Genomic DNA, 13,028 nt, shown 5'->3' with positions numbered 1-13,028 from the left:
ATTAATTCTCTATTTAATTATTTAGTGATTGAATGTATTCGATTCACAAATACATTGTTTACTGTAAAATAATTGGGACATTATTCTTATCGTTATGTAACCAATCACTCGAATTTTTATTCATACCAGTGGATACAGTCATGTGATAATTTTGTTTTCAAGTGTATTTGCATTATTTTATTTTGTTATCTATTCAACAAAGAGAAAAACACACATAAACAAAAACAAATACACATTCATAGATGTATTGAATGTAGAGTCGTATAAGTACAGGTTTTAAAAAATCGGTTTTCAACTCTTTCCCTCTAACTTTATTCTCAAATATTTACTGACTCAAGTCTATCAGCACTTGACCTATTTTTCATGTGTAATATCATAGAGAAACAATAGCGTAAGTAGATATCCCATAGTATAGGGCGTTTATGTTACATTTACATTTATTACATTCCTTAATCACAACATCAAATTAATGATTGGGAGAGAATCAACAGGATAAACCCAAAACTGTTCCTCTCCCTAATTTTGATAAAAATAGTCCAAATGAGGTTATGAAAACACTTTTATAAAGATCACAAAAATTTACAGTCCAAATAAACATTATACTAAAAATTTTGTATCTCGGTTGATCAGAAAGATGAAACAAATTATTATTACACTTGAAAATGCATTAATAAATTGAAAAATATTAAAAAACTTGATAAATTTGAAGCCAGAAAAATCACAAAAACATTCGTAGAACAACAGCAACTTTTACTGTTATCTCAAGCTGATTACTGTCGATTTTCACTGTATTGTTGGGGTGAGAGTGTAAGAACGGCACAGTATGAGAGACTACCAGCGTCACACAGCTTCACGGGAAAGGACTAAGTAGATTATCGGCTTGAGATAACAGTAAAAGTTGCGATTGAATGAAAAAGACTAAGAAATTGTCAAAAAACCACTGATTTATTGATAATTAGAAAGACCGGTTTCGGTTATTACACCATTGTCAATCTCTGATAAACTAAAACTAAATACAAGAGCAGCAGAATTTATACTAGTAGGCGAGTACTGCTATTGGTCGAGGGCATGAACGCCTGCCATTGGCCTAGCTAGACAGTCTCCTCCCCCTCAACGGTGTGACAAAATTGCGGCTTAAGCAACAGAATCGCCATTATAATAAAATTTACTTTGAGTACAAAATAAGAACCAAGAAAACAAGTGTGAAAGATAATAAAACAAATATGTAAATGGAAAAACTATTGACTAATGTATGCTTACAATTTTATGATAAAACTAAATTCGTAGTGTTGTACTGGTTGAAATGAATCTGGTCATTTAAACTATACTGGGAATTTTCCTTAATTACTCTTGTTATTTCCCAAGCCTCTAGAATATTCAAAGATCTTCCTTTGTTATTAACATGCAGAAACTCAACATTCTCCTTAACTGTGAACTTGTGATTATTTGTTATCAAATGTTCTGCAAAGTTAGATTCCCCATTTTGTTTATTCCAATCTCTGATGTGTTCTTTAATTCTATTTTTGAAACTTCTACCAGTCTGACCCACGTAACAAGCATTACAATCATCACATTTAAGTTTGTACACCCCGCTTTTATCCCAAATATCAATTTTGTCTTTACTCCAGCTAAATAGACTATTTAAAATCGGTTTGGTCTTGAAAGCAACTTTATTCATATTGAATGAAAAAGACTAAGAAATTGTCAAAAAACCACTGATTTATTGATAATTAGAAAGACCGGTTTCGGTTATTACACCATATTCGGTTATTGCGACATAAACGTCCTATACCATGGGATATCTACTTACGCTATTGTTTCTCTATGGTAATATGCTCTAGGAATTGTGTTATAATGTATATTTAAAACAAAAAAAAAATTCTATTCTCAGTCTATCAACATTTTCTTTACTCTACAAACACACCAAGAAGACAATAGTCATAGAGAAAATATAGTATAAGACGATATCCCATGGTGAAGGTTATTTATGTTCCAGATTTCAAGCCAAGTTTTGTTAATTTAAACCGACTACTATATTTTATTACTGTGTAGTTGGGATGAAAGTGTAAGAACGGCACAGTATGAGAGACTACCAGCGTCACATAGCTTCACTAAAAACTACTACTAGAACTATCGGCTTGAGTTAACATCGAAAATCAGAACATAGACCTCCTATAATACTATGGGATATCTTCTTATGCTATCTCCTTTCTATATCTATATCTACAAAAACGGACTGTTTGTTTATGTATACGACTCTCACCTAGTTACAATATATATATATATATTGATGTGGTAGCAAAAACTACGATAATAATAATGTGAAGATATAGATATAATGAAAGTATACTGTAACCGCCGGTCTGTGGTCTATACTTGTTTAATATATACAGATCTATGTACTGTAATAGTTGAATATACAGTTATACAGTGATTATCTCAATAGCATTCCAGGAAGTTATCAAATTGCTCGACCTTGCTATGAAGCTCGCCGTTTTATTAGGAAGAACTTATATGTTGAATCTAGAGTTCATCTACTATTATTATCATTAGCAGATAGAAGCTATTCCAAAGTGATTCGAATCATTCAGTAGCATTGTTTGAATTATTCTGATTTGTTCCTCATAATAAAATAGAATATGTTTTTATGCCAGAGAAGAACAAATGAAATATAACAATAATAGTAGATGATATTTATCTATGAAACTAAGTTCAATTGATAGACTTCCTTGCCATATTTATAAATTTGTAAAGACTTTAGCCAAACATTCTTGTACCTGAAGAGAATTATGTAATTCAAACTATTTTGAAGAGAACAGTATTTTTACAACCATTTAGTGAATTATCCAAGAATTTTCATGAATTTTTAATTTCAATTATCCTGTTTGTAGGTAGCAGATGGAGAGTGAAAAATCTGACCTACAAAATCTCCAAGTATCCAGCCACCCTTGGGAAGTCAGAAGTTGATGACGTGGTCAAAAAAGCTTTCGCTGTTTGGGGTGAAGTCACGCCTCTCACGTTTACTAAAAAATCTTCTGGTAAGTTAGTGGTAATTTCACACAGTAACATTTTATTCCTGATCAGTGATTTATTTCTCTTTCTAGAAGCATTCAGAAACATTTCCCGCCAAGAATTATACTTCTGATATGTAAACAGTGGAACACTGTAAATTCGAGTTTACATAAACTTGAGTTCACATTATTTACTTGAAAAACGTAGGCCTGGAAGCACAAAAGCCGGTTAAATTTTAATCGTGGTTAATTTCACGAGAACCAATCAGATAAGGCGTTTTTGAAAAGACGGCTTCTTTGATTGGTTCTCGTGGAATCAATCACAGTTGAACTTTAACAGGCTTTTGTGCAACCGGCACCGGCTGCGCTTTTACCTATAAGTTATAGGTACTCCACTGCACCGGCAGTGCCGAATTGATATTTGATAATTATTGTTGTGCATTGATAAACTTGAGTTTTGAGTTTACGTGGGTTCATAGGAATCTTGAGTTTCTTATTATGAGCCCATCAGCAGTTCATTTATAGATATGATTATCCATTTCAATGCCAATGTAATTTCAAGAGATGGAAAAGTCAGTTTCATGATTCAACATCAAACTGGATCTTTCCGATTACTATTTTTGAATTGTTCTTTAAAATTAACTCTCATTCAGGTTCATATCGCAATAAGTACATATTCTCCTCAAACTGAGCTTCTACCGAGCGAAATCCATTGTAAAACGAAGACGATACGACAGTTCAAAGTAATATATTATCAGGAAATAAGGGGTAGTCCACCGGGTGATTTCATTCAGCTGAAGTTTACGTTGAAGCTGTTGATTCTACATGCGAAATGATGAGAATACAGAAGGAGGACATCGATATTCTCTTCAAACTAAGCTTCAACTGAGCGAAATCGATCGATAAACGAAGGATTTATGATAGTTCAAAGTCGTATATTATCATATGAGGGGTAGTTTCATTCAGCTACAGTTTACGTTGAAGCGGTTGATTCTACATGCGAAATGATGAGAATACAGAAGGAAGTCATCGATATTCTCTTCAAACTAAGCATCAACTGAGCGAAATCGATCGATAAACGGAGGAGTTATGATAGTTCAAAGTCGTATATTATCATATGAGGGGTAGTTTCATTCAGCTAAAGTTTACGTTGAAGCGGTTGATTCTACATGGGAAATGATGGGAATACAGAAGGAAGTCATCGATATTCTCTTCAAACTAAGCTTTAACTGAGCGAAATCGATCGATAAACGAAGGAGTTATGATAGTTCAAAGTCGTATATTATCATATGAGGGGTAGTTTCATTCAGCTACAGTTTACGTGGAAGCGGTTGATTCTACATGGGAAATGATGAGAATACAGAAGGAAGTCATCGATATTCTCCTCAAACTAAGCTTTAACTGAGCGAAATCGATCGATAAACGAAGGAATTATGATAGTTCAAAGTCGTATATTATCATATGAGGGGTAGTTTCATTCAGCTACAGTTTACGTGGAAGCGGTTGATTCTACATGGGAAATGATGAGAATACAGAAGGTAGTCATCGATATTCTCTTCAAACTAAGCTCCAACTCAGCGAAATCGATCGATAAACGAAGGAGTTATGATAGTTCAAAGTCGTATATTATCATATGAGGGGTAGTTTCATTCAGCTAAAGTTTACGTGGAAGCGGTTGATTCTACATGGGAAATGATGAGAATACAAAAGGAAGTCATCGATATTCTCTTCAAACTAAGCTCCAACTCAGCGAAATCGATCGATAAACGGAGTTATGATAGTTCAAAGTCGTATATTATCATATGAGGGGTAGTTTCATTCAGCTACAGTTTACGTGGAAGCGGTTGATTCTACATGGAAATGATGAGAATACAGAAGGTAGTCATCGATATTCTCTTCAAACTAAGCTCCAACTCAGCGAAATCGATCGATAAACGAAGGAGTTATGATAGTTCAAAGTCGTATATATCATATGAGGGGTAGTTTCATTCAGCTAAAGTTTACGTGGAAGCGGTTGATTCTACATGGGAAATGATGAGAATACAAAAGGAAGTCATCGATATTCTCTTCAAACTAAGCTCCAACTCAGCGAAATCGATCGATAAACGGAGTTATGATAGTTCAAAGTCGTATATTATCATATGAGGGGTAGTTTCATTCAGCTACAGTTTACGTGGAAGCGGTTGATTCTACATGGGAAATGATGAGAATACAGAAGGTAGTCATCGATATTCTCTTCAAACTAAGCTCCAACTCAGCGAAATCGATCGATAAACGAAGGAGTTATGATAGTTCAAAGTCGTATATTATCATATGAGGGGTAGTTTCATTCAGCTACAGTTTACGTGGAAGCGGTTGATTCTACATGGAAATGATGAGAATACAGAAGGTAGTCATCGATATTCTCTTCAAACTAAGCTCCAACTCAGCGAAATCGATCGATAAACGAAGGAGTTATGATAGTTCAAAGTCGTATATTATCATATGAGGGGTAGTTTCATTCAGCTACAGTTTACGTGGAAGTGGTTGATTCTACATGGGAAATGATGAGAATACAGAAGGAAGACATCGATATTCTCCTCAAACTAAGCTTTAACTGAGCGAAATCGATCGATAAACGAAGGAGTTATGATAGTTCAAAGTCGTATATTATCATATGAGGGGTAGTTTCATTCAGCTACAGTTTACGTGGAAGCGGTTGATTCTACATGGGAAATGATGAGAATACAGAAGGAAGTCATCGATATTCTCCTCAAACTAAGCTTTAACTGAGCGAAATCGATCGATAAACGAAGGAATTATGATAGTTCAAAGTCGTATATTATCATATAAGGGGTAGTTTCATTCGTGGGGTAGCTAAAGTTTACGTGGAAGCGGTTGATTCTACATGCGAACTTATGAGAATACAGACGGTACAATATGCATGAACTGAGTAGAATATTTTCATGAACATTTTATGCAAATATTCATGCAGAATCCATGTCTTCGGCTGTTACACCTTTCGTGGGACACCTAAATATCGCAATTAAATACGAAATTATATGTGTTCATTGATGTTTCAAACTCTTAATCTCCATTCACCATAATTTCTCTCTGATGATCCATGATTTTTTCTCATGCGAACAGGTCCAGTTCACATAGAAATCAGATTCGAGAGAGGTGAACATGGAGACGGAGACCCCTTTGATGGACCCGGGGGGACTCTGGCCCATGCTTTTTTCCCCATCTATGGAGGGGACGCTCATTTTGACGACGCTGAGAAATGGACTGTCAACACTAGATCAGGTACTGTAATAAATTATGCATACCTTATCATAGGGAAATCTTTCGATAACTTCTTTTGAAATGGTAGTGCAATATTTTCAACCTTTCCTTCTTGTTCTTCTTTTTCTTCTTCTTCTTCTTCTTCTTCTTCTTCTTCTTCTCCTTCTTCTTCTTCTTCTTCTTCTTCTTCTTCTTCTTCTTATTATTATTCCTCCTGCTAATTATATTTACAGTAATGCAACTATGTCATCATGATAACCATTGACTATTTCACAAGCATTCAAATTTAGTTATCAAATTTATTCATGAAATTGATTTGCCATTCTATTTATGTTTTCATTTCGCAGGTACCAATTATTTCAAGTAGCAGCCCATGAGTTTGGACACTCTCTCGGTCTCTCTCACTCTGATGTGAGGAGTGCTCTGATGGCACCCTTCTACAGAGGCTATGAACCCTACTTCCAGCTGGATGATGATGACGAAGGAGTTATGATAGTTCAAAGTCGTATATTATCATATGAGGGGTAGTTTCATTCAGCTACAGTTTACGTGGAAGCGGTTGATTCTACATGGGAAATGATGAGAATACAGAAGGTAGTCATCGATATTCTCTTCAAACTAAGCTCCAACTCAGCGAAATCGATCGATAAACGAAGGAGTTATGATAGTTCAAAGTCGTATATATCATATGAGGGGTAGTTTCATTCAGCTACAGTTTACGTGGAAGTGGTTGATTCTACATGGGAAATGATGAGAATACAGAAGGAAGACATCGATATTCTCCTCAAACTAAGCTTTAACTGAGCGAAATCGATCGATAAACGAAGGAGTTATGATAGTTCAAAGTCGTATATTATCATATGAGGGGTAGTTTCATTCAGCTACAGTTTACGTGGAAGCGGTTGATTCTACATGGGAAATGATGAGAATACAGAAGGAAGTCATCGATATTCTCCTCAAACTAAGCTTTAACTGAGCGAAATCGATCGATAAACGAAGGAATTATGATAGTTCAAAGTCGTATATTATCATATGAGGGGTAGTTTCATTCAGCTACAGTTTATGTGGAAGCGGTTGATTCTACATGCGAACTTATGAGAATACAGACGGTACAATATGCATGAACTGAGTAGAATATTTTCATGAACATTTTATGCAAATATTCATGCAAAATCCATGTCTTCGGCTGTTACACCTTTCGTGGGACACCTAAATATCGCAATTAAATACGAAATTATATGTGTTCATTGATGTTTCAAACTCATAATCTCCATTCACCATAATTTCTCTCTGATGATCCATGATTTTTCTCTTGCGAACAGGTCCAGTTCACATAGAAATCAGATTCGAGAGAGGGGAACATGGAGACGGAGACCCCTTTGATGGACCCGGGGGGACTCTGGCCCATGCTTTTTTCCCCATCTATGGCGGGGACGCTCATTTTGATGACGCTGAGAAATGGACTGTCAACACTAGATCAGGTAATCATGCATACCTTATCATAGGATAATCTTTCAATAACTTCTTTTGAAATGGTAGTGCAATATTTTCAACCTTTCCTTCTTGTTCTTCTTCTTATTGTTATTCTTGTTGTTGTTGTTGTTCTTCTTCTTGTTCTTCTTGTTCTTCTTTTTCTTCTTCTTCTTCTTCTTCTTATTATTATTATTATTATATTATTATTATTATTATTATTATTATTATTATTATTATTATTATTATTATTATTATTCCTCCTGCTAATTATATTTACAGTAATGCAACTATGTCATCATGATAACCATTGACTATTTCACAAGCATTCAAATTTAGTTATCAAATTTATTCATGAAATTGATTTGCCATTCTATTTATGTTTTCATTTCGCAGGTACCAATCTATTTCAAGTAGCAGCCCATGAGTTCGGACACTCTCTCGGTCTCTCTCACTCTGATGTGAGGAGTGCTCTGATGGCACCCTTCTACAGAGGCTATGAACCCTACTTCCAGCTGGATGATGATGACGTAGAAGCTATTCAGGTACATTATAACACAAATGCATCCAATAAAACTGATCTTATCATGGTATAATGAAAGTGTTTTCTTTTCCATTGATCGAATTTTATCCAATAATAATGGAAAAGGTTCATCAAACTTTCAGTAAAATTATGTGATGCTTTCAATAATTCTGATTCTCGGGCCACACCCGCGTTTCGGATGGACACATCAAGCCGTCGGGCCCGGCTTCCCTAAAAAGCAGTCGTTAGGTTATATCAGAGGGCCTGAAATTGATCAGTTTCGACCTGAAAACTCTGACACCAGACCTCAGCCAGCCAGGTCACTCGATATTATTATTATTATTCTGATCTAATCATGAAATAGAAAGTATTTTCTTTCTTAGGATCAAAATCCCTTATTCGCTTACTTTCCTTCGCTTCAGGCTCTCAAGGGAAAGGATAAAGACTAGTTCTATTCAAGGCATTTATTTTGATGTCTCTGAATCTGATAATGAACTGTTATTTCTTGATTTGTATCCTATTTGTCTCTTATTCTATTTATTTTTTCCTACTCTCAAGGCTCTCTATGGTAAGAAGAAAGACTAATTTCATTGAACATAATTATGTAGATTCCGCCTAATCTGGCAATCTATGGTTATTTGTCAATTTGTATGCTCTGAATCTCATAATGATGATTTTGCAACTAAGGCCACTTTTCAGATATTAAAATTAAGTATTTCAAGGATATTAAAATTTTTGCTTCTGAAAGTAAGATATTCTGAAACTAGACACAATACAGCATACAGTGGTAGCCTACCAATAACTCAATTTCGAAAACAATGTACTTTGCAGCTTCTGTTTCTAGTCCCCACAATATTTGTCTCTCATTCGCTATCTCTTTTCTTTTTTCTCTCCAGGCTCTATATGGTAAGAAGAAGTACCCATTTAATTGACTGTAATTGGTAATTCGTTCATTTGTATATTTTTTCTGGTCTCTTTTCTCTCTCCAGGCTCTCGACGGAAATAAGAAAGGCTCATTCATTTTCATTTCTTTTCATCAATTTATTGCACAAAATACAACAATCATAATATAATTATGATATTGAAGGAAAAACTAGGCTGAGCCAGTACTATTTCTCTCCAGGAGGAAAATTGATGTAATGTTTTTTCACAAATCTTTGCATGGAGTTCAGGGACACTCTGTGGAGAGATTGTTGTGCCATCCAGGCATTCAGGAGGCACCGACCCTTCAAGCCATGCATCAAAAGTGATGTCTCTCCAGTAGAACGATGCACCGAGATCGCCAACATCTTGTCACCAGCTATTGACTTTTTTTTACCACAAATCGACTTCACAAGGATGCTGAGTGCCCTTCAACTTCAACTCAGCCACCATCCTGACGTGTGAAGCATACTAAGGCAATTTCTAAGCTGTTCTGCTGCACTAGATAACCATACAAAAAACTAATATTGTTATTATGTATATCTTTGTAACTCACTTGTTTTTTGTTCAAATAAAAAGAAAAAAATTGTATAAAAAGTTAATATTGTCCATAGGTTGAGGTTATGATATCACACACTGCTTCGTCACTTGATTCTCGATCCAGGAATAGATTTGAAGATTTCTAATTTTGAAGGTTTGAATACTTCAAATAAATCACAATGAATAAAAAATTTGAGAAATATTACACTTATTTGAAAAATTTGAATACAAAATCACAAACCTACTATTCATTCTATTGAATAAATTAATTATAAAATCAATCCTGTGAATCTGACAATCTAATTGACAAGTCAATTTGAATACTATATTTTGTCTCTTTTTCTCTCTTCAGGCACTCTACGGGAAGAAGAAGGACTCGGGAGGAGACAGTGACGGAGAGGGATCAGACAAGAAGCCAGCCACTGATGAGCCTCCCTCAGAGGAGGATGGAGAATTATGTGCTGATGCCACTATCGACACTATATTCAATTCTGCCGAGGGTGTCACCTATACTTTCAAGGGTGAGCATTGATTCAATTTCAATTATCTATTTCAAAATGATGAAAAATATAATATTTACTTGGGATTTTTGTAAATCATTGTCTTTTTTCACCCAGAGCATTTTCTCAACCCCTGCAATGCCAGTCTGGATTAATTCGAAGTAGGGGTGTGATCATATCGGCTGCATATATGTGTACCTAGGCACCTGGACAACAAGGATAGTATATAGATATATACTATTCTTGCCTGGACAAAGGGCTCGTGGAAGACCCCGGCTACAATATCTGAAGTAAGTTATCAAAGATCTAGGGATCCAGAGCTACATCCAACTGAAAAGTACAGCTCTCGACAGAAAACGATGGAAAGCTGCCTACCGATCTAATGATTGAAGCTAAAGAAGAAGGCACATATTACTATCTATACTATAATGAAGGGGAGAACTGTCTCATACACGTGCGGGATAGGAAAATTATGTTTGACGCATCATCACGTCTGAACTACTGGTCTGATTAACTTGAACTTTTGCATATAGATTCTTAATAAGTCGAGGATGGTTATAGGCCTATTTTAAACTCTTCAAGATTTCATTACATCAAGTTTTCAGTTTGTCAAGTTTTAAAATAGACCCTTGCGGAGCACGGGTTTCCTGCTAGTATGAAATAAAATTGAATTTTAATTCTTTGGATTGATCAAGCGATTAGGAAGCAATTGTATTAATTATTATTATTAAACGAAAATCCAAATTAAATGCTGTGATTCACCCCGAAGACTTCTGCTACTGCAAATATTGACAACAGGGTAAACAGCTAGATGGAAATTCGATGAGCGCTACTATTCAAAAACTATCGAATTTCCATCTAGCTGTTTACCCTGTTGTCAATATTTGCAGTAGCAGAAGTCTTCGGGGTGAATTACAGCATTTAATTTGGATTTTCTTTTAATAATAATAATTAATTCATTAGCATTTGAATAATTGCAATATCTCAGTAATTTCTATCTGAGCGATTGTATTCGTGGTCGCTCAGAAATATTGATGTTTTTATCAATAATTATCTGTTTGGGAAAATATCAATTAATAGAAAGGGATTAAGAAGAGAGATGTGTTTCAGTATATTAGAAATCCCAGAGGTCACTCATGAATTTTCAGAATTTTTTTTTAAATTCTCTAAATCCAATCATAAAACTCTATCATAATTAATTTATTATTTTTTAAGGTGAATACTACTGGAAACTGACGGAAGACAGCATTGCTCCCGGCTACCCGAAACACATTTCAAAGAGTTGGCCTGGACTGCCTGGTAACATAGATGCTGCTTTCACCTACAAGAACGGCAAAACTTACTTCTTCAAGGTAAATTTATCATATCCTCCATGAGATCAATACTTATTTTCAAAATATTTAGACTGGAAATTTGCACTAGAAGCAGAGATGCTGTGCTATTCCTCCGGAGGAATGGAAGAGATGTTAACAGTTCCAAAACCTTCAAAAACCTTTTTGAGTTTACTTCAACTCCAAGAATCTCCAGCTTGAACTCAATGCTATTAATTCATTTTGGAATATCCAGGAATATTTTCCTTGATTATTTCTTCTATCATGTTACAGATTGTATACTCAATGGAACGATAATTTCAATCACAAATCGAAAATCAATATATTGTTTCAATCATTCAAAATTTACTTCAATCTCCAAGTCCCGTACAGACACATCGATTTTTGTTTGTACGGTGTTTTCCGTCCTTATAAATTCTATTATATTAAGCAGATGATGTTTGTCAAATTCCGTTTGATTTGATAGAATCCATAAGGACGGCAAAATATTATTATATCGTTTTTATTTTTCAATTTATAATAAATTGCATCCCAAACATCCGAATAATTAGACTGGATCAGACTGAGGATAATTCAAAAAAATAAATTGTAGTAAATACATATTGTCGTACGAACAAAAATCGATGTGTGTGTGTGTGTGGGGGGGCTTAATAATATTAAGTATGGTGTAAGTGATGATGCCATTGGAAACGAGACTGGTTATTTTCTCGCCAAAAACCCCCTTCAATGTAATAATTTTCAACGTTGCTTTATCGCTGAATCTGTTCCATCATTTTTGTTGAAAGGGTTCGAAATACTGGAGATACACCGGCAAGAAAATGGATGGAGATTATCCCAAGGAGATCAACGATGGATTCACTGGCATTCCCAATGACATTGATGCGGCCATGGTATGGAGTGGCAATGGAAAGATCTATTTCTTCAAAGGTAGGAAATACAGCGGAGGAAAACGTACCATATCATTTCAAATAATCAAAATATGAATGGTAGGGAAACCAACAAAATATATCATACCATATTATCATTCAAAGTAATGAAAATATCGAAGACAGAAAAAACCAATGGAAAATGCCATACCATATAATTTAAAATGATTAAAATATTGAAGGTAGGAAAACCTTCCTATGGTAGTAAATATCATACCATATAATTTGAAATAATTAAAATATCAAAACTATTGAAACTGTAGTTTGAACACAATGAATAAAGTTGAGCATTTGCTTATACTTCTAAAATATGGAGCATTTGTCTCATTTTCTATGAATAAACGTGAGCAAAACCTTTTGCTCATGCTCATCAAAAAATTGTTTCAGCATTTGCTCAAAAGTAAAAAGCTTCTGCTCCAAATTGTATGAATGAACTAGAGCATTTGCTCAACTTTTGAAGCAAATGCTTCAAGAAATGTGAGTCTACTCTGGAGCAGCTTTTCACCTTCTGCTCATAGTAAAATGGCTCAACCAATTTGTGT

The 13,028-nt window shown here is 34.8% G+C and overlaps 1 protein-coding gene across 4 annotated transcripts in view; it reads left to right on the top strand.

The window, feature by feature from the left end:
* The window catches only part of LOC111057664 (stromelysin-2), an 82,497-nt gene that overhangs the window by 50,818 nt on the left and 18,651 nt on the right, over positions 1-13,028 (top strand). For all 4 annotated transcript variants that reach the window (XM_039439551.1, XM_039439552.1, XM_039439554.1 and 1 more), the window contains 6 exons: positions 2,892-3,038; positions 6,138-6,296; positions 8,142-8,290; positions 10,082-10,250; positions 11,445-11,581; positions 12,346-12,487. In XM_039439551.1, coding sequence (XP_039295485.1) covers positions 2,892-3,038; positions 6,138-6,296; positions 8,142-8,290; positions 10,082-10,250; positions 11,445-11,581; positions 12,346-12,487 — 903 coding nt within the window. The remainder of the gene's footprint in view (positions 1-2,891; positions 3,039-6,137; positions 6,297-8,141; positions 8,291-10,081; positions 10,251-11,444; positions 11,582-12,345; positions 12,488-13,028) is intronic.

The sequence above is a fragment of the Nilaparvata lugens genome, chromosome 13 (genome assembly GCF_014356525.2).
Source record: "Nilaparvata lugens isolate BPH chromosome 13, ASM1435652v1, whole genome shotgun sequence".
Lineage (NCBI taxonomy): Eukaryota > Metazoa > Arthropoda > Insecta > Hemiptera > Delphacidae > Nilaparvata > Nilaparvata lugens.
This window is presented reverse-complemented; position numbering and strand designations above follow the sequence as displayed.